At 45.7% G+C, this 22,954-nt stretch overlaps 1 protein-coding gene across 6 annotated transcripts; it reads left to right on the top strand.

Moving 5' to 3' along the window:
* Positions 1–1,981: 1,981 nt before the first annotated feature.
* LOC115116978 (NACHT, LRR and PYD domains-containing protein 3-like) lies at positions 1,982–22,778 on the top strand. 6 transcript variants are annotated; one of them, XM_065001003.1, is made up of 10 exons: positions 1,982–2,134; positions 10,221–10,805; positions 11,259–13,221; positions 13,334–13,588; positions 14,289–14,462; positions 14,756–14,923; positions 15,064–15,234; positions 15,679–15,852; positions 21,877–21,923; positions 22,026–22,778. In XM_065001003.1, the coding sequence occupies exons 2-10, from the start codon at positions 10,247–10,249 to the stop codon at positions 22,583–22,585; spliced, it is 4,071 nt and encodes a 1,356-aa protein (XP_064857075.1). In that variant the 5' UTR covers positions 1,982–2,134; positions 10,221–10,246; the 3' UTR covers positions 22,586–22,778. The 6 variants fall into 6 exon arrangements, with proteins under 6 accessions (XP_064857075.1, XP_064857074.1, XP_064857076.1 ...); XM_065001002.1 differs by having other exon boundaries at positions 1,982–2,238; XM_065001005.1 differs by lacking the exons at positions 1,982–2,134; positions 10,221–10,805; positions 11,259–13,221 and having other exon boundaries at positions 13,527–13,630.
* Positions 22,779–22,954: the final 176 nt, after the last annotated feature.

Here is a 22,954-nt window from a genome sequence, read left to right as displayed (position 1 = left end):
TCTACATGATGTGAACATGATGTCACTATGTGAACACTACGTCTACATGATGTGTACGTGTCATGTGATGTGAACACTACGTCTACATGATGTGTACGTGTCATGTGATGTGAACACTACGTCTACATGATGTGTACGTGTCATGTGATGTGAACACTACGTCTACATGATGTGTACGTGTCATGATGATGTGAACACTACGTCTACATGATGTGTACGTGTCATGTGATGTGAACACTACGTCTACATGATGTGTACGTGTCATGTGATGTGAACACTACATGATGTGAACACTACGTGAACTACTGATGTGAACACTGATGTGAACACTACGTCTACATGATGTGAACACTACGTCTACATGATGTAGACACGTGTCATGTGATGTGAACACTACGTCTACATGATGTGAACACTACGTCTACATGATGTGTACGTGTCATGTGATGTGAACACTACGTCTACATGATGTGAACATGATGTGAACACTACGTCTACATGATGTGAACACTGTCTGTGATGTGAACACTACGTGATGTGTACTACATGATGTGAACACTACGTCTACATGATGTGAACACTGTCACGATGTGAACACTACGTCTGATGTGAACACTACGTCTACATGATGTGAACACTACGTGTCATGATGATGTGAACACTACGTCTACATGATGTGTACGTGTCATGTGATGTGAACACTACGTCTACATGATGTGTACGTGTCATGTGATGTGAACACTACGTCTCATGATGTGAACATGATGATGTGAACACTACGTCTCATGATGTGAACACTACGTCTACATGATGTATGGTGTGATGTGAACACTACGTCTACATGATGTGTACATGTCATGAACACTACATGATGTCATGAACACTACGTCTACATGATGTGTACGTGTCATGTGATGTGAACACTACGTCTAAATGGTGTGAACACTACGTCTACATGATGTGTACGTGTCATGTGATGTGAACACTACGTCTACATGATGTGTACGTCATGATGTGAACACTGATGTGAACACACTACGTCTACATGATGTGAACACTACGTCTACATGATGTGAACACTACGTCTACATGATGTGAACACTACGTCTACATGATGTGAACACTACGTCTACATGATGTGAACACTATGATGTCTACACATGATGTGAACACTACGTCTACATGATGTGAACACTACGTCTACATGATGTGTACGTGTCATGTGATGTGAACACTACGTCTACATGATGTGTACGTGTCATGTGATGTGAACACTACGTCTACATGATGTGTACGTGTCATGTGATGTGAACACTACGTCTACATGATGTGAACACTACGTCTACATGATGTGAACACTACGTCTACATGATGTGAACACTACGTCTACATGATGTGTACGTGTCATGTGACATGAACACTACGTCTACATGATGTGTACATGTCATGAACACTACGTCTACATGATGTGTACGTGTCATGTGATGTGAACACTACCTCTACATGATGTGTACGTGTCATGTGATGTGAACACTACGTCTAAATGGTGTGAACACTACGTCTACATGATGTGTACGTGTCATGTGATGTGAACACTACGTCTACATGATGTGTACGTGTCATGTGATGTGAACACTACGTCTACATGGTGTGAACACTACGTCTACATGATGTGTACGTGTCATGTGACGTGAACACTACCTCTACATGATGTGTACGTGTCATGAACACTACGTCTACATGATATGTACGTGTCATGTGACGTGAACGTGTCGGCAGTTTGACGCCTTAGAAACAAACTTGTCTCCATTTACTGTCCATATTAATTAATGGCATTATTTTATGGCGCTAGGAAGACTTTAGGTGGCTTGGTGAGAGGCATCAGTAGCTTGACGAGGCTTAATTCTGGCTTGAATAACCCCCTATTTACCAGCTACCAATCGTACATGAGAACGAGAGGCAGTAACAAGGGGCGGGTTCTTATGATTTCCTGACTATCCCGTTTCCAATTCTTCTGCTTCATGGGTCTATTATATTCATTAACGTCATGGATAGGTCTATTGTTGACCTATTTAAATAAGCTATAGACAAATACGAGAACGAGGCTATTATCGGTTAATGTCCCACAAAAAGAGTAAGTCACTTTGACGTTAACTTCAAAATTCGCAAATAGCGCTCAACAAGGAAGTAAAAACGAAAGGCCATCAAAAGAATGCCAGACGAAGAAACAATTATCAGGTTAATCTTTTTTTCTTCATCTTTAGGAAGGAGGACAGACTTAGTCTACTTATGACATAATGTATACAGTGTATATCTTCTCTAGGCAGGTTTCTATGGACTATCGACAAAAGCCATGTCGGGACAAAAAATATATAATAATTGCGTCATGTGTAATGGAAACGGCAGATATAGGAGACGTTTTCAAAAGATCGACAGGTGTGGATTTTTCTTTTGTCGGACTTTATTGTGACAAAGTATGATGGAAACGATGTTTCTTGAATAAATGATAATTACCGAATAGACTACTTTTGAAGGTACGGAGGTCACGTGATGTCACCATGTAACTTTAAGCGCCACTTCCAACTATGAAAAATAATTTATTAACAGGACAAGGATTGTTCTGACTTTAAAGAATGCTTGAATTGCTTCGCCTTGCTTTTCTGGTTGGCTGGCAAGTTACACCATTACATTTTTCAAGATCTAATAGAGTGCACGTTTCAGCATGGCACGGGCCGTGGCGATACGTTGGCACATGAGAATGATTACAATATGGCAAATATTAGTAAATTATTGCATTCTATCCATGCTGGCTTTCACAGGCTACCTGAGACATGAAACCGATAGGTGGGAGGGCAGACAGGCTACCTGAGACATGAAACCGATAGGTGGAAGGGCGGGCAGGCTACCTGAGAAATGAAACCGATTAATTCATTAATGCGCATTTTATTTTAGGTGTGATGTCATTACGTTAATTGGAAACGCACCCTAGCAGGCAATTGTCTAATCAATTTTCTATGCACACTTTCTAAATGTTGACAACAAAAATCGCTGGACAAGTTCATAGAAACATAAGCTAGGTTTCCATCAAATTGGCGACAGATTTGAATGTGAATATTGTAATATCTGCATCAAAAACAATATGCGCATTTCCCCCGATCAAATTGACTTGTTGTGGACAGTGGCGATTTTAGCATGTACATTTTGGTGGGGCAAAAAAACCAAATATTTTGAGTGCATGTCAGCAAAGCCACTACACAACACAACAGTAAACAATACATTCATTTCACTATAACTATGACAAACGGTGCCCACAAACTGTTACGGCCTACATAAAGCTACACCTTAGCACTGCTACACCTGGCTATCAGCGGAGCCTTGTCTGGCAGCGAAACATTCAGCCTCATTTACTGCCTTTTTTAAAAACATAGCTGATATGGCTGACTTGCTTAAACAAATGTGGTTTCTACTGGCAATTGAGATGTACAAACTATGGCATCAGGGGACGATAAGCGGCAATCCATAATTTCAATTAATACAATAATGAGCAATCTAGGACTGATATATCAATATAACTATTTGTTAAGCGCTTTTGAAATGTACAGCGACAGTATTCAGAACAGTTCTTAGTGTTCTCCCTGTACACCAAGTCAGACGTAGGATAAATAAAGAGACATACAAGCAGACAATGAAATCTCTTACAATATTAGATGATTGCATTTCTCGAAAACAGGTTATAGGCTATATGTGCACAACCAAGTCAGAACAGTAACGTTTGGTGAAATTAAGAGGTGAAAATAGACCAAATTATTAGGGTGAGTTACATCTTACTACACAACATACACTTAGTTTTACTTTCTTAGCTACAGTATACATATCTCCCTGGTATATTACACCATTGATACAGCAGCATATAAGACATTCTTGGACTCACCTTGTTGTGCTCACTTGAACAAGATGGTGGAGCGACGGGCCTTCGTGGACAAATGTTGTCATCAAAGAAAGAGAAAGAGGCCGGATTTACAATTCCGAATTAGATGACCATTCAAAACGTATTTTCCCTGTCAGAGCTCGATTATTCCCGACTTCCCAGTTGCAATGCTTGCAGTTAGGCACTGTCACCGATTCCTTCCTAAACACTCTTTGTTGAGTTTGCGATTTCCAACTTGTTGTGTAATGTTTATGTCCCAATGGCCGATGAGCACCGACACGTTTGATCTATAATGTCTCTTCATTATTTCCTTGACGTCTCTTATCAAAAGGGACACCTTTTATTTTTTCTAAAATTCCTCGCCTTTGATTTTCTACAAAGACACTGTACTCTACACTGAGCCTTTTTATCAAATGGTTTATGAGACTGGAGAACACATTGGGAGGATTCTTTAGACATTTCCTCCAGACAGAATCTTTCTATGTCCTTGATGTCCTTCGTCTGCGATTATAGACTGCCCTCTTCTTAGACCGCCTAGTGGTTAGAGTGTAGGGGCGGCAGGTAACCTAGTGGTTAGAGTGTAGGGGCGGCAGGTAGCCTAGTGGTTAGAGTGTAGAGGCGGCAGGTAGCCTAGTGGTTAGAGTGTAGTGGCGGCAGGTAGCCTAGTGGTTAGAGTGTAGGGGCGGCAGGTAGCCTAGTGGTTAGAGTGTAGGGACGGCAGGTAGTCTACATTTACATTTACATTTAAGTCATTTAGCAGACGCTCTTATCCAGAGCGACTTACAAATTGGTGCATTCACCTTATGACATCCAGTGGAACAGTAGTGCATCTAAATCTTTTAAGGGGGGGGGTAAGAGGGATTACTTTATCCTATCCTAGGTATTCCTTAAAGAGGTGGGGTTTCAGGTGTCTCCGGAAGGTGGTGATTGACTCCGCTGTCCTGGCGTCGTGAGGGAGTTTGTTCCACCATTGGGGGGCCAGAGCAGCGAACAGTTTTGACTGGGCTGAGCGGGAACTGTACTTCCTCAGTGGTAGGGAGGCGAGCAGGCCAGAGGTGGATGAACGCAGTGCCCTTGTTTGGGTGTAGGACCTGATCAGAGCCTGGAGGTACTGAGGTGCCGTTCCCCTCACAGCTCCGTAGGCAAGCACCATGGTCTTGTAGCGGATGCGAGCTTCAACTGGAAGCCAGTGGAGAGAGCGGAGAAGCGGGGTGACGTGAGAGAACTTGGGAAGGTTGAACACCAGACGGGCTGCGGCGTTCTGGATGAGTTGTAGGGGTTTAATGGCACATGCAGGGAGCCCAGCCAACAGCGAGTTGCAGTAATCCAGACGGGAGATGACAAGTGCCTGGATTAGGACCTGCGCCGCTTCCTGTGTGAGGCAGGGTCGTACTCTGCGGATGTTGTAGAGCATGCACCTACAGGAACGGGCCACCGCCTTGATGTTAGTTGAGAACGACAGGGTGTTGTCCAGGATCACGCCAAGGTTCTTAGCGCTCTGGGAGGAGGACACAATGGAGTTGTCAACCGTGATGGCGAGATCATGGAACGGGCAGTCCTTCCCCGGGAGGAAGAGCAGCTCCGTCTTGCCGAGGTTCAGCTTGAGGTGATGATCCGTCATCCACACTGATATGTCTGCCAGACATGCATAGATGCGATTCGCCACCTGGTCATCAGAAGGGGGAAAGGAGAAGATTAATTGTGTGTCGTCTGCATAGCAATGATAGGAGAGACCGTGTGAGGTTATGACAGAGCCAAGTGACTTGGTGTATAGCGAGAATAGGAGAGGGCCTAGAACAGAGCCCTGGGGGACACCAGTGGTGAGAGCACGTGGTGTGGAGACGGATTCTCGCCACGCCACCTGGTAGGAGCGACCTGTCAGGTAGGACGCAATCCAAGCGTGGGCCGCGCCGGAGATGCCCAACTCGGAGAGGGTGGAGAGGAGGATCTGATGGTTCACAGTATCGAAGGCAGCCGATAGGTCTAGAAGGATGAGAGCAGAGGAGAGAGAGTTAGCTTTAGCAGTGCGGAGCGCCTCCGTGATACAGAGAAGAGCAGTCTCAGTTGAATGACTAGTCTTGAAACCTGACTGATTTGGATCAAGAAGGTCATTCTGAGAGAGATAGCGGGAGAGCTGGCCAAGGACGGCACGTTCAAGAGTTTTGGAGAGAAAAGAAAGAAGGGATACTGGTCTGTAGTTGTTGACATCAGAGGGATCGAGTGTAGGTTTTTTCAGAAGGGGTGCAACTCTCGCTCTCTTGAAGACGGAAGGGACGTAGCCAGCGGTCAGGGATGAGTTGATGAGCGAGGTGAGGTAAGGGAGAAGGTCTCCGGAAATGGTCTGGAGAAGAGAGGAGGGGATAGGGTCACTGTGTGGTTAGAGTGTAGTGGCGGCAGGTAGCCTAGTGGTTAGAGTGTAGGGGCGGCAGGTAACCTAGTGGTTAGAGTGTAGGGGCGGCAGGTAGCCTAGTGGTTAGAGTGTAGTGGCGGCAGGTAGCCTAGTGGTTAGAGTGTAGGGGCGGCAGGTAGCCTATAGTGGTTAGAGTGTAGAGGCGGCAGGTAGCCTAGTGGTTAGAGTGTAGGGGCGGCAGGTAACCTAGTGGTTAGAGTGTAGAGGCGGCAGGTAGCCTAGTGGTTAGAGTGTAGAGGCGGCAGGTAGCCTAGTGGTTAGAGTGTAGTGGCGGCAGGTAGCCTAGTGGTTAGAGTGTAGGGGCGGCAGGTAGCCTAGTGGTTAGAGTGTAGGGGCGGCAGGTAACCTAGTGGTTAGAGTGTAGGGACGGCAGGTAGTCTAGTGGTTAGAGTGTAGGGGCGGCAGGTAGCCTAGTGGTTAGAGTGTAGGGGCGGCAGGTAACCTAGTGGTTAGAGTGTAGGGGCGGCAGGTAGCCTAGTGGTTAGAGTGTAGGGGCGGCAGGTAACCTAGTGGTTAGAGTGTAGGGACGGCAGGTAGTCTAGTGGTTAGAGTGTAGTGGCGGCAGGTAGCCTAGTGGTTAGAGTGTAGGGGCGGCAGGTAGCCTAGTGGTTAGAGTGTAGGGGCGGCAGGTAACCTAGTGGTTAGAGTGTAGGGGCGGCAGGTAGCCTAGTGGTTAGAGTGTAGGGGCGGCAGGTAGCCTAGTGGTTAGAGTGTAGGGGCGGCAGGTAGCCTAGTGGTTAGAGCAGTGGACTAGTCACCAAAAGGTTGCAAGATCAAATCCCTGAGCTGACAAGGCAAAAAATATGTTGTTCTGCCCCTGAACAAGGCAGTTAACCCACTGTTCCTAGGCTGTCATTGAAAATAAGAATTTGTTCTAAACTGACTTGCCTAGTTAAATAAAGATAATTTTATTTTATGTTTAGGGTAACTGCCTCCTTATTTTCAAGCATGGTGGCGGCTGCATCATGGTATGGGTATGCTTGTCATTGGCAAAAACTGAGGAGTTTTTCAAGATGTGTGGTGGAGCTAAGCACAGGCAAAATCCTAGAGAAAAACCTGGTTCAGTCTGCTTTCCAACAGACACTGGGAGAGGAATTCACCTTTCAGCAGGACAATAACCCACAACACAAAGCCAAATATACACTGGAGTTGCTTACCAAGAAGACAGTGAATGTTCCTGAGTTTTGACCTAAACATGCTTGAAAATCTATGGCAAAATAAAAAAAATTGCTGTCTAGTAATGATCCCCAACACCTTGACAGAGCTTGAATAGTTTTTGAAAAGAATAATGGACAAATATTGCACAATGTAGGTGTGCAAAGCTCTTATGAGACTTACTTAAGTCTCACAGCTGTAATCACTGCCAAAGGTGCTTCTAACATGTATTGACTCATTGGGGTGAATACTTAAAGGTTTATTTTTCCTTCATCTTAAAAAAATACAAATAAATGTTAAGACATTTCCACTTTGACATTACAGAGTATTTTGTGTACTTACATTCATTTTAATTCCACTTTGTAACACAATATAATGTGAATAAATCCAAGGGGGGGGGGGGGTGTAGACTTCCTATATGCACTGAATGTACAATATTGGAAAGTATTTTCAGTGTTAGATTTCCAAACCATCTGGATATAAAGCCATGGAAAAGTAGATCTGGACGTGAATCAGTAACCAGAGCAGTAATATGAAACACATTTTACAGAGGACCAAGGGGGAAGAATCTTTTAGTATTTTTTTAAAGGTGAAAGGTCAAGGAATCCACTGCACTTGCCTGTAGATCTGTAGCTCATATGGATAGGAAGGTATTGAAAATTAAATCCATCACAGGAAATATGCATGTAAAATCAGTCCAATGAAAATGGCAATTCTAATGGGTGTACTATAGAGGAGGGAGGTCAGTAAGTGGTTTTAGATTATTTTATGATGTTGTTTGGACAGCTGGAAGTGATTTGAATTAATAACCACAGCTGGTTATTAATGAATATTAATTAATTTTGAAAAAGTAATATTTAAATAAATAAAACATATTTATTTAAAATCCCCCCCCCCCCTTTTTCTCCCCAATCTCGTGGTATCCAATTGTTAGTAATTACTATCTTGTCTACAGATCCCGGTTCGATTCCGGTTTGTGTTGCAGGAGGCTGCGACCGGGAGACCCATGAGGCGACACACAATTTGCCCAGTGTCGTCCGGGGTAGGGGAGGGTTTGGCCCAGTGTCGTCCGGAGTAGGGGAGGGTTTGGCCCAGTGTCGTCCGGGGTAGGGGAGGGTTTGGCCCAGTGTCGTCCGGGTTAGGGGAGGGTTTGGCCCAGTGTCGTCCGGGGTAGGGGAGGGTTTGGCCCAGTGTCGTCCGGGTTAGGGGAGGGTTTGGCCCAGTGTCGTCCGGGTTAGGGGAGGGTTTGGCCCAGTGTCGTCCGGGTTAGGGGAGGGTTTGGCCCAGTGTCGTCCGGGGTAGGGGAGGGTTTGGCCCAGTGTCGTCCGGGTTAGGGGAGGGTTTGGCCCAGTGTCGTCCGGAGTAGGGGAGGGTTTGGCCCAGTGTCGTCCGGGTTAGGGAGGGTTTGGCCCAGTGTCGTCCGGGTTAGGGAGGGTTTGGCCCAGTGTCGTCCGGAGTAGGGGAGGGTTTGGCCCAGTGTCGTCTGGAGTAGGGGAGGGTTTGGCCCAGTGTCGTCCGGGTTAGGGAGGGTTTGGCCCAGTGTCGTCCGGGTTAGGGGAGGGTTTGGCCCAGTGTCGTCCGGAGTAGGGGAGGGTTTGGCCCAGTGTCGTCCGGGTTAGGGAGGGTTTGGCCCAGTGTCGTCCGGGTTAGGGGAGGGTTTGGCCCAGTGTCGTCCGGGGTAGGGGAGGGTTTGGCCCAGTGTCGTCCGGGGTAGGGGAGGGTTTGGCCCAGTGTCGTCCGGGGTAGGGGAGGGTTTGGCCCAGTGTCGTCCGGGGTAGGGGAGGGTTTGGCCCAGTGTCGTCCGGGGTAGGGGAGGGTTTGGCCCAGTGTCGTCCGGAGTAGGGGAGGGTTTGGCCCAGTGTCGTCCGGGTTAGGGGAGGGTTTGGCCCAGTGTCGTCCGGGGTAGGGGAGGGTTTGGCCCAGTGTCGTCCGGGGTAGGGGAGGGTTTGGCCCAGTGTCGTCCGGAGTAGGGGAGGGTTTGGCCCAGTGTCGTCCGGGTTAGAGGAGGGTTTGGCCCAGTGTCGTCCGGGGTAGGGGAGGGTTTGGCCCAGTGTCGTCCGGGGTAGGGGAGGGTTTGGCCCAGTGTCGTCCGGGGTAGGGGAGGGTTTGGCCCAGTGTCGTCCGGGGTAGGGGAGGGTTTGACCCAGATATGATAAAGACTAGTCTGTACTGCAGGTCTCTGTGTGATATGATAAAGACTAGTCTGTACTGCAGGTCTCTGTGTGATATGATAAAGACTAGTCTGTACTGCAGGTCTGTGTGATATGATAAAGACTGGTCTGTACTACAGGTCTCTGTGTGATATGATAAAGACTAGTCTGTACTGCAGGTCTCTGTGTGATATGATAAAGCCACTAGTCTGTACTACAGGTCCCTGTGTGATATGATAAAGCCACTAGTCTGTACTACAGGTATCTGTGTGATATGATAAAGCCACTAGTCTGTACTACAGGTCTCTGTGTGATATGATAAAGACTAGTCTGTACTACAGGTCTCTGTGTGATATAATAAAGACTAGTCTGTACTACAGGTCTCTGTGTGATATGATAAAGCCACTAGTCTGTAAGATTTCAAGTCATTTCAACGAATGGAATATAGGACATAAATAAATATTTACAATTATCTTACCTTGTCATAACCAATAAGCTAATAACCAATTAGCATACTCAAATGTTTTTGTTTTTGATGTTAAACTTACAACTTATGTTGTCTCTCTGTATCTCTCAGGGGGAGGACACTGACTGTCTGATATCATGGATCAGACTCCTCAGTCTCTCGCTCCAGTCCAGCATTCTGGTCCTTCGTCCTCCATTACTCAACCTGCCCCTACACCATCCTCCATCATGGCTCAACCTGCTCATCCACCGTCCTCCATCATGGCTCAACCTGCTCATCCACCGTCCTCCATCATGGCTCAACCTGCTCATCCACCGTCCTCCATCATGGCTCAACCTGCTCATCCACCGTCCTCCATCATGGCTCAATCTGCTCATCCACCGTCCTCCATCATGGCTCAACCTGCTCATCCACCGTCCTCCATTACTCCTCAACCTGCCCCTACACCGTCCTCCATCATGGCTCAACCTGCTCATCCACCGTCCTCCATTACTCCTCAACCTGCTCATCCACCGTCCTCCATTAGTCCTCAACCTGCCCCTACACCGTCCTCCATCATGGCTCAACCTGCTCATCCACCGTCCTCCATTATGGCTCAGGGTGGTTCTGTTGTCGCTGCACCCCAACTTGTTGGCTGCAGTGTTGCAGGTTCAGTTTATCAAAACATCAGTGTTTCTATGCCTTCGCACGGTGCTGGTAAGACAATTATTTATTGTTATTTTTGTAGCTCAACAAAAACAAGACCAATTATTACAGACATGTTGATTAGTTAATATGCAGTGTCCCTGTCAAATAATACAATACAATTAAGCTAATATTTTGTGTTCTGAAAGGGTACGACAGTTGAACTAAGCTCATGAGGTATTTGTAAGTTGTATTCTTCAAGAATCAATGGGTATACAGGATATAATTAGTTTTAAAGTCCAAAAATGGATGTACCAATTGTAGACTAACACACACACACACACACACACACACACACACACACACACACACACACACACACACTCATAAGGTACGCCCATGCAGGAAATTGGACTTTGAAACCAGTAACTGAAGGTATTGTGTTGTTGTGTTACTGAATACTGCAGATTAAAAGATAGATACTTTATACATCCAACGACACGATCAATTTTCTTTCCTCATTAGATGAAGATCTGCCAAAAGTCAAGGACAAACACAAGTCCAACATGAAGAAGAAGTTTGGGAGCATCTTTGAGGGGCTTGGAAAACGGGGAAACCCAACGTTGCTTGACAAGATCTACACAGAGCTCTACATCACAGCTGGAGAGAGTGAAGGGGTTAATAAGGAGCATGAGGTTCTGCAGATTGAAGATACGGCTCGGACCAAAGCATTTCAAGACGATGCAATCAACTGCAATGACATCTTTAGATCTTTAGACCCTAAGACAAAGGAACATAATGACAAATCCCAATCCAAACAAGAGGTACCCATCAGAACTGTGCTGACAAAGGGCATCGCTGGCATCGGAAAAACAGTCTCAGTGCAGAAGTTCATCCTTGACTGGGCAGAAGGAATAACCAATCAGGATGTAGATTTTGTCTTCACACTTCCATTTAGGGACTTGAATTTGATCAAAGATGACTGCAATCTCTTGGAACTCCTGAGTGACTTCCACCCTGATCTAACAGATATGCAGGACGCAAAGAAGGTGGTCGACGGTAAAGTTGTATTCATCTTCGATGGCCTCGATGAAAGCCAACTTCCAATGTGTTTCCATAACAACAAGAGGTTGTCTAATGTAACCAAGACAACATCAGTGGACGTGCTGCTGACAAACCTCATCAAGGGGAATATGCTTCCTGAAGCTCTCCTCTGGATAACCTCCCGACCAGCAGCAGTTGATAAGATACCCTCTGACTGTTTTGACCGTGTCACTGAAGTTCGAGGATTCAACGACCCACAGAAGGAAGAATACTTCAAGAAGAGATTCAGTGATGATGAGAACCTGGCCAGCAAAATCATCTCCCACATAAAGACATCAAGAAGCCTTCACATCATGTGCCACATACCGGTCTTCTGTTGGATTACTGCCATGGTTCTTGGGAAAATGTTGAGTGAAAATGACCATGGAAAACCCCCTAAAACTTTGACTGAGATGTACATTCGCTTCCTACTCACCCTGACAAACATGAAGAACAAGAAGTACCATGGGGAAAACCAACCAGATCCTCGTAATCTGTCAGAGTCTGACGTACAGATCATTCTGAAACTTGGAAAGCTTGCCTTCCAAAACCTGGCAAAGAGCAATTTGGTGTTTTCTGAAGACTATTTGAGAGAGTGTGGCATTGATGTCAACGAAGCCTTCTTGCTCTCAGGGATGTGCACAGAGATCTTCAGAGAGGAGAATCCGATGTTTCAAGCAAAGATGTACAGCTTTGTGCATCTCACCATTCAAGAGTTCTTCGCAGCACTCTATGTTGCTTACTCATATGCCAGTGAAAATGTCAACCCATTGAGTTTAAGAGACTACCAAGAGTTACCAAGAACAAATGACAGTGATTCTGGAGACAGGGATGATGGCTACAGGGATGATGGCTACAGGGATGATAGCTGGAGCGAGGATGAAGACTACAGGCCACAACACAGAGGTTCCCAGCAGCTACAGAAAACATTGCATGACTTGCAGAGGAGTGTTGTGGATAAAGCGTTGAGCAGCAAGACCGGTCATCTAGACCTCTTCCTCCGCTTCCTTCTGGGCATCTCACTGGAGTCCAATCAGATCCTCTTGAAAAGACTAAACCTCCAGACAAAGGGAGACACAGAAAGCATCCAGAAGACCATTCAGTACATCAAAGATAGGCTTTCAGACGAAAAACAAAGACAATATCCCTCCCCAGAGAGGTGCATCAATCTCTTTCACTGTTTGATCGAATTGAACGATACCTCATTTGTGACTGAAATTAAAAGGTTCTTGACATCCAAAAACCCTGCTGAGAAGAAGCTGACGCCTGCACAGTGCTCGGCGATGGCATACGTACTCTTGATGTCAGAGGAAGTGTTGGACAAACTGGACCTGAAAGTGTACAACACGTCAGATGAGGGGCGTAAGAGGCTGATCCCAGCTGTTCGATGCTGCCGAAAGGCCATGTGAGTTGAAGTGCTGATGTGTACATACAGTATGTCACTATATGTCTTCTAGCCATTTAATTAGTACTATACTACATCCACACCTCTCATAATAAATGTCTCTCCTCTGTAGACTAGCAGACTGCCGCCTTACAACGAGTTGCTGTGAAACGGTGGCATCTGCACTACAGCTGCCTGACTCCCACCTGAGAGAGCTGGACCTCAGCGTTAATGCCCTGTTGGACCTGAAGCCCCTTTCTGTTGGACTGAGGAGTCCCAACTGCCGACTGCAGTCACTTAACCTTAGTCATATCAACCTGAAAAGATCAGGACCAGAACTTCTAAAGGCTGTGCTGATGGGACCTCGCAACCATCTACTTGTGTTGAGGTGAGTGCTGATGGGACCTCGCAACCATCTACTTGTGTTGAGGTGAGTGCTGATGGGACCTCACAACCAGCTACTTGTGTTGAGGTGAGTGCTGATGAGACCTCACAACCATCTACTTGTGTTGAGGTGAGTGCTGATGGGACCTCACAACCATCTACTTGTGTTGAGGTGAGTGCTGATGAGACCTCACAACCAGCTACTTGTGTTGAGGTGAGTGCTGATGGGACCTCACAACCAGCTACTTGTGTTGAGGTGAGTGCTGATGAGACCTCACAACCATCTACTTGTGTTGAGGTGAGTGCTGATGGGACCTCACAACCAGCTACTTGTGTTGAGGTGAGTGCTGATGGGACCTCACAACCAGCTACTTGTGTTGAGGTGAGTGCTGATGGGACCTCACAACCATCTACTTGTGTTGAGGTGAGTGCTGATGGGACCTCACAACCATCTACTTGTGTTGAGGTGAGTGCTGATGGGACCTCACAACCAGCTACTTGTGTTGAGGTGAGTGCTGATGGGACCTCACAACCAGCTACTTGTGTTGAGGTGAGTGCCGATGGGTTTTGAACAATTAGTAACCTTCAAATCTACTCTTGCAAAGAAACCAAGCAATAGCTATAATGATAAACAACTTAAATGACGGTGGTGTTGCATGTTGGCAAGTTTGACCAATTCAATTATTATTTGTTGTTTCACATAGACTCACTGGGTGTGATCTCAAAGATGACATTTGTGAAACCGTTGCCTCAGCTCTCCAGTCAGCTGGCTCATGTCTGACAGAGTTGGACCTCAGCTACAACAAACTGACAGACACCGGGGTGGAGAGGATCTCCACTGGGTTTATGAGTCCACACTGTAAACTGAAAATCCTGAGGTGAGTAATGAAAACGTTTAAAGGGGAAGTTCAGGATCAATAGAAGGGATTGGGACATACGTACCATTTTCAAAAATCAACTCCATATATGGTCTGACATTAGGTGATTTGTTAATTTATGTAAAAACATTGCACACATGCCCTTATCGCTTACTATTGATTGTTAGCTAGCTTCTTAGTCCAGGATTTGGATTAATCTGTGTCTGGAAACTGGCCCGATAGGTTCATTTATTCTGGAATAAAGACAGCTCCCCTTTACATTTTGTTAATACATTATTTTAAATGTTGGACAGACTGACTGGTTGTGAGATTACAGAGGAGTCCTGTGGAAGTTTGTCCTCTGCTATAGCAGTCTCTCAGCTCGAGGAGCTGCGTCTGGGCTGCAACAAACTGGGAGACTCTGGAGTAAAGCTGCTGTCTGCTGGACTGATGGATCCACACTGTCAGATACATACTCTGGGGTGAGAAATAAACCGTTATGTTTCATCTTCTATATGTTATAGTAGAATAAACGTTTTGTTATTGCATTTTTAAAACTATACCGTAACCATGGAAACACCAAGACAACGTAGTGTTAAATTCTCTCCCTTTCCATCCCAAGGCTAAGGGAGTGTAATCTCTCCAGACCTTCCTGTGTCTCTCTGGCTCCTGTACTGTGGTCATACTCAGTCCTGAGAGAGCTGGACCTGAGAGACAACAACCTGTGGTACTCTGGAATGAGGATTCTCTCTGCTGGACTGAGGAACCCCAACTGTGCATTACAGACTCTTAGGTAGATTATACATTTGATATTGTGACAGTGGCAGGTAGCCTAGCGGTTAGAGCGTTGGGCCAGTAACCGAAAGGTTGCTGGTTCTAATTCCTGAGCCGACAAGGGGAAAAACCTTTCGATGTGTCCTTGTCCATTGAACCTTAATGTGCTCCAGGGGCACCGTACTACTATGGCTGACCCCTGTAGGTAGGCCGTCATTGTAAATAAGAATTTGTTCTTAATTAACTGACATGCCTTGTTAAATGAAGGTTAAGTATACCATTTTAAAAAGAATACTGTAAACCTTATAACTTAGGTAGGATACATATTTGATATTGTGTAAACTTCAGAACTCAGATACAGTAGAATAGGAAAGATTGAACCGCATATAAATGGAATTTAAACTGTAAAAAATATATACTCTAGCAGTGGTTCATTATTTTATGCTGTCTCTTCTCTCTGTAGGCTTTCTGGTTGTCTAGTCACAGAGAAAGGCTGTACGTTTCTTGCCTCCGCTCTGGAGTCAAACCCCTCCAACCTGAGAGAACTGGACCTGAGCTTCAATCACCCAGGAGACTCCGGAGTGAAGCTGCTCTCTGATAGACTGAAAAATCCACACTGTAGACTGGAGAAACTCAGGTAAATAGAAAATGTAGTTGATGTGACTTTTGCTTCTGTAAATTGCGCCGACAGAGATGGTCACCTCGCTTCGCGTTCTTAGGAAACTATGCAGTATTTTTCATTGTTTTTATTATTTCTTACATTGTTACCCCAGGAAATCTTAAGTCTTATTACATACAGCCGGGAAGAACTATTGGATATAAGAGCAACGTCAACTTACCAACATTACGACCAGAATATGACTTTCCCGAAGCGGATCCTCTGTCCGTACCACCACCCAGGACAATCGATCTATTCCGACCCAAAACAACGGCGATGTAGAAGAGGCAGACTGAGCGGCCTCCTGTGAGGCTCCGTAGACGTGCACATCGCTCACCGCTCCCGAGTATACTACTCGCCACTGTCGAGTCTCTTGACAACAAGGTAGACAAAATTCGAGCAAGGGTTTCCGTCCAGAAAGACATCAGAGATTGTAGCATTCTCTGTTTAACGGAAACATGGCTCTCTTGGGATATGTTGTCGGAATCGATTCAGCCACTGGGCTTCTCCATGCATCGCGCCGAAAGAGATAAACACCTCTCTGGGAAGAGGAAGAGCGGGGGTTTATGCTTCACTATTAACGACTCATGGTGTAATCATAACAACATACAGGAACTCAAGTCCTTTTGCTCCCCCGACCTAGAATTCCTTACAATGAAATGCCGGCCATTTTACCTACCAAGAGAATTCTCGTCAGTTATAGTCACAGCTATGTACATTCTCCCTCAAACAACTTCACTGGACTCTATGTAAACTGGAAACTATATATCCGGAGGCTGCATTTATTGTAGCTGGGGATTTTAACAAAGCACATTTGAGAACAAGGCTACCTAAATTCTATCAGCATATTGATTGCACAACACACAGGGCTAATACTCTTGACCACTGCTACTCTAACTTCTGCGATGCACACAAATCCCTCCCCCGCCCTCCCTTCGGCAAATCCGATCACGAACCTCGAACAGGATGTACCAGTGACGCGAACCATTCAACGCTGGTCTGACCAATCGGAAGCCACGTTTCAAGATTGTTTTGAACACGGATGCTGGAATATGTTCCAGTCACCTCAGAGAACAACATTGACCTATTCGCTGACTCTGTGAGTGTGTTTATAAAGAAGTGCATTGGAGATGTTGTGCCCACTGTGACTATTAATACCTACCCTGGCCTCCCAGGTGGCGCAGTGGTCTATAGGGCACTGCATCGCAGCGTTAGCTGTGTCCTAGGGATATCCTTGTCTCATCGCGCACCAGCGATTCCTGTGGCGGGCCGGGCGCAGTGCACGCTAACCAAGGTCGCCAGTTGCACGGTGTTTCCTCCGACACATTGGTGCGGCTGGCTTCCGGGTTGGATGCGCGCTGTGTTAAGAAGCAGTGTGGCTTGGTTGGGTTGTGTTTCAGACCTTCGTCTCTCCCGATCCCGTACGGGAGTTGTAGCGATGAGACAAGATAGTAACTACTAATAATTGGATACTACTAAATTGGGGAGAAAAAGTTTTTAAAAATGAAATAAAAAAACTACCCTAACCAGAAACTGTGGATGGATGGCGGCAAAACTGAAAGTACGATCCAACGCATTTAACCATGGAAAGAGGTCTGGCTGAATATAAACAGGGTAGTTATTCCCTACGCAAGGCAATCTAACAAGCGAGAATGCCGGTACAGGGACAAGGTGGAGTCGCAATTCAACGGCTCAGACACAAGGCGTATGTGGCAGGGTCTACAGGAAATCACGTACACTAAACTACAAAAACAGCCACATCACGTACACTAAAGTCACGCATCCAGACAAACTAAACACCTTCTTTGCCCACTTTGAGGATAATACAGTGACACCGTCACGGCTCGTTAACACAGATTGCGCCACCCCCTCTCCTTCTCCATGGCTGACGTGAGTAAAACATTTAAACGTGTTAACCCTCTGCTGGCTGCGTCCTCAGAGCAGGTGTGTTTACGGACATATTCAATCGCTCCCTATCCCAGTCTGTTGTCCCCACATGCTTCAAGATGGCTACCATTGTTCCTGTACCCAAGAAGGCAAAGATAACTGAACTAAATGACTAACACTTACTTCTGTCATCATGAAGTGCTTTGAGAGTCTCGTCAAGGATCATATCACCGCCACCTTACCGGCCACCCTAGACCCACATCAGTTTGCATACCGCCCCAAAAGGTCCACAGATGACGCAATCGACATCACACTGCACACTGCCATATCCCATCTGGACAAAAAGAATACCTATTTAAGAATACTCTTCATTGACTACAGCTCAGCATTCAATATCATAGTACCCTCCAAGCTCATCATCAAGCTGGAGGCCCTGGGTCTCAACCCTGCCCTGTGCAACTGGGTCCTGGACTTTCTGACGGCCCACCCCCAGGTCGTGAAGGTAGAAAACAACATCTCCACTTCGCTGACCCTCAACACATTAGATAGGAAACACTGTCACCACTGATAAATCCACCATAATTGAGAATTTCAATAAGCATTTTTCTACGGCTGGCCATGCTTTCCACCTGGCTACTCCTACCCCGGTCAACAGCACTGCACCCCCAACAGCAACTCGCCCAAGCCTTCCCCATTTCTCCTTCTCCCAAATCCGTTCAGCTGATGTTCTGAAAGAGCTGCAAAATCTGGACCCCTACAAATCAGCCGGGCTAGACAATCTGGACCCTTTCTTTCTAAAATTATCTGCCGAAATTGTTGCCACCCCTATTACTAGCCTGTTCAACCTCTCTTTCTGAGATTCCCAAAGATTGGAAAGCAGCTGCGGTCATCCCCCTCTTCAAAGGGGGGGACACTCTTGACCCAAACTGCTACAGACCTATATCTATCCTACCATGCTTTTCTAAGGTCTTCAAAAGCCAAGTCAACAAACAGATTACCGACCATTTCGAATCTCACCATACCTTCTCTGCTATGCAATATGGTTTCAGAGCAGGTCATGGGTGCACCTCAGCCACGCTCAAGGTCCTAAACGATATCTTTAACCGCCATCGATAAGAAACATTACTGTGCAGCCGTATTCATTGATCTGGCCAAGGCTTTCGACTCTGTCAATCACCACATCCTCATCGGCAGACTCGACAGCCTTGGTTTCTCAAATGATTGCCTCGCCTGGTTCACCAACTACTTCTCTGATAGAATTCAGTGTGTCAAATCAGAGGGTCTGCTGTCCGGACCTCTGGCAGTCTCTATGGGGGTGCCACAGGGTTCAATTCTTGGACCGACTCTCTTCTCTGTATACATCTATGAGGTCACTCTTGCTGCTGGTGAGTCTCTGATCCACCTCTACGCAGACGACACCATTCTGTATACTTCTGGCCCTTCTTCGGACACTGTGTTAACAACCCTCCAGGCAAGCTTCAATGTCATACAACTCTCCTTCCGTGGCCTCCAATTGCTCTTAAATACAAGTAAAACTAAATGCATGCTCTTCAACCAATCGCTACCTGCACCTACCCGCCTGTCCAACATCACTACTCTGGACGGATCTGACTTAGAATACGTGGACAACTACAAATACTTAGGTGTCTGGTTAGACTGTAAACTCTCCTTCCAGACCCATATCAAACACCTCCAATCCAAAGTTAAATCTAGAATTGGCTTCCTATTTCGCAACAAAGCATCCTTCACTCATGCTGCCAAACATACCCTTGTAAAACTGACCATCCTACCAATCCTCGACTTTGGCGATGTCATTTACAAAATAGCCTCCAATACCCTACTCAACAAATTGGATGCAGTCTATCACAGTGCAATCTATTTTGTCACCAAAGCCCCATATACTACCCACCATTGCGACCTGTACGCTCTCGTTGGCTGGCCCTCGCTTCATACTCGTCGCCAAACCCACTGGCTCCATGTCATCTACAAGACCCTGCTAGGTAAAAACCCCCCTTATCTCAGCTCGCTGGTCACCATAGCATCTCCTACCTGTAGCACACGCTCCAGCAGGTATATCTCTCTAGTCACCCCCAAAACCAATTCTTTCTTTGGCCGCCTCTCCTTCCAGTTCTCTGCTGCCAATGACTGGAACGAACTACAAAAATCTCTGAAACTGGAAACACTTATCTCCCTCACTAGCTTTAAGCACCAACTGTCAGAGCAGCTCACAGATTACTGCACCTGTACATAGCCCACCTATAATTTAGCCCAAACAACTACCTCTTTCCCAACTGTATTTAATTTATTTATTTTGCTCCTTTGCACCCCATTATTTTTATTTCTACCTTGCACATTCTTCCATTGCAAAACTACCATTCCAGTGTTTTACTTGCTATATTGTATTTACTTTGCCACCATGGCCTTTTTTGCCTTTACCTCCCTTCTCACCTCATTTGCTCACATTGTATATAGACTTGTTTATACTGTATTATTGACTGTATGTTTGTTTTACTCCATGTGTAACTCTGTGTCGTTGTATCTGTCAAACTGCTTTGCTTTATCTTGGCCAGGTCGCAATTGTAAATGAGAACTTGTTCTCAACTTGCCTACGTGGTTAAATAAAAGTGAAATAAATAAATAAACACTGGGGCCCCACAAAGGTGTGTGCTCAGCTGTACTCTTCTGTACTCCCTGTTCATCCATGACTGCGTGGCCATGCACGCCTCCAAATCAATCATCAAGTTTGCAGGCGACACTACAGTAGAGACGGCCTACAGGGAGGAGGTGAGCGCACTCGGAGTGTGGTGTCAGGAAAACAACCTCTCTCTCAACGTCAACAAAACAAAGGAGATGATCGTGGAATTCAGGAAACAGCAGAGGAGCCCCCCCCTATCCACATCGCAGCAGTTGAGAAGGTGGACATTTTTAAGTTCCTGGGCGTACACATCACAGACAAACTGAAATGGTCTACCCACACAGACAGTGTTGTGAAGAAGGCACCACAGCGCCTCTTCAACCTCAGGAGGCTGAAGAAATTTGGCTTGTCACCCAAAACCCTGACAAGCTTTTACAGATGCACAATCGAGAGCATCCTGTCGGTCTGTATCACAGCCTGGTACGGCAGCTGCACCGCCCTCAACCGCAAGGCTCTCCAGAGGGTGGTGAGGTCTGCACGACGCATCACCGGGGGCAAATTACCTGTCCTCCATGACACCTACAGCACCCGATGTCACAGGAAGCCAAAAAGATCATCAAGGACAACAACCACCCGAGCCACTGTCTGTTCACCCCACTACCATCCAGAAGGCGAGGTCAGTACAGGTGCATCAAAGCTGGGACCGAGAGATTGAATAACAGCTTCAATCTCAAGGCCATCAGACTGCTCAACAGCAATCACTAACTCAGAGAGGCTGCTGCCTACATGGAGACCCAATCACTAACTCAGAGAGGCTGCTGCCTACATTGAGACCCAATCACTGGACACTTTAATAAATGGATCACTAGTCACTTTAAACAATGCCACTTTAAATAATGCCACTTGAATAATGCCACTTGAATAATGCTTACATTATGACATTTTATACCATCTATTGCACTTTGCCTATGTCGCTCGGCCATCGCTCATCCATACACTTATATGTACATATTCTCATTCACCCCTTTAGATTTGTGTATATTAGATAGTTGTTGGGGAATTGTTAGATGACTTGTTAGATATTTCTGCATTGTCGGAACTAGAAGTACAAGCATGTCACTACACTTGCAATAACATCTACTAACCATGTGTATGTGACCAATCACATCTGCTCACCATGTGTATGTGACCAATCACATCTGCTCACCATGTGTATGTGACCAATAACATCTACTAACCATCTGTATGTGACCAATAACATCTACTAACCATCTGTATGTGCCCATAACATCTACTAACCATCTGTATGTGACCAATAACATCTACTAACCATCTGTATGTGACCAATAAAATGTGATTTGATTTGTTAACACCTCATTGCTCAATGGACTTTCAAGACTCTAATTTATATAGTGAAATCATCAAGGCTCCACTGTAATCAGGTTCAATAGGTCCTACATGACTCTTTTTCTGTCCCACAGTGTGGACCATGGTGGAGAGTCCAGAATCAAACCAGGCCTGAGGAAATGTGAGTCATCAAACTACATTTAGAAAAATTAAAGGTAGCTTTTTTAAGCAAATTGTGAAGAGAACATAACATATGTGTTTCTGCCGTTTTGTCTTGCTACAGATGCCTGCCAGCTGAAGCTGGACGGTATGTCAGCAGATGGTGACCTGACTCTGTCCGAGGACAACACGAGGGTGGTGAGGAGAACGCAGGTTCACACATATCCTCATTTTGATTTCTCGGATTCAGATGACTCAGATTACTCAGATCGGACCAAAAAGACGGATAAGTGGGCCAAAGTACGCTGCAGGGAGCCCCTGTCTGATGGTCGTTTCTACTGGCAGGTTGAATGGACTGGCTGGGTTGACATTGGGGTGACATATACACCCAGATGGGAAATTGAGAAGAAGAGGTCTTGGGGGCTTTTCTGCTGCAATGAACAGTACACATTTATTCATAGTAACAGGTTCTCAGTTGTATCAGTACCCAGACCGGACCCAAAGTGTATAGGAGTGTATCTCGACTTTCCGGCCGGCACTCTGTCCTTTTACAGCGTCTCCTCTGATACACCGGCCCACCTGTACACATTCCACACCACGTTCACTGAGCCCCTGTACCCTCAGTTCAAAATCATGTGTGATGAGATTGAGATATTTGGCTCAGTTAAAATCCAAACTCTGTGAATGAAAAGCAGCCGTCGTCAGAGTAACTGACAGACAGACACATTTTTTATTCATTATGTCTGTATTTTTTACTACACCTTCACTCAGAGAGAGGACAATGATGTTTTGATTAGAAACCTTTTCTATAATAAACGTAATAAATATTTACCATTCACACATTGTTCGGCTTTGAGTGTGGAATTGGTCTTTGGAAGTTGTTTCATGTGTATATTATTTTATTATTATAGTTGTCATTATGTTTTATTATTAACATGTTTATAATTATTAATTTGTGTAAATTGAGTTTAGTTGAAGCAGTGAGAGAGTCACTACAGAATGATGGAGGAAGGAGAGAGAGACAAAGGGAGAATGATACTGCAGAGTGGTTGA

The sequence above is a fragment of the Oncorhynchus nerka genome, linkage group LG15, assembly GCF_034236695.1.
Source record: "Oncorhynchus nerka isolate Pitt River linkage group LG15, Oner_Uvic_2.0, whole genome shotgun sequence".
Taxonomy (NCBI): domain Eukaryota; kingdom Metazoa; phylum Chordata; class Actinopteri; order Salmoniformes; family Salmonidae; genus Oncorhynchus; species Oncorhynchus nerka.
Note: the sequence above shows the minus strand (reverse complement) of the source record. Positions and strands in the feature narration are given on the sequence as shown.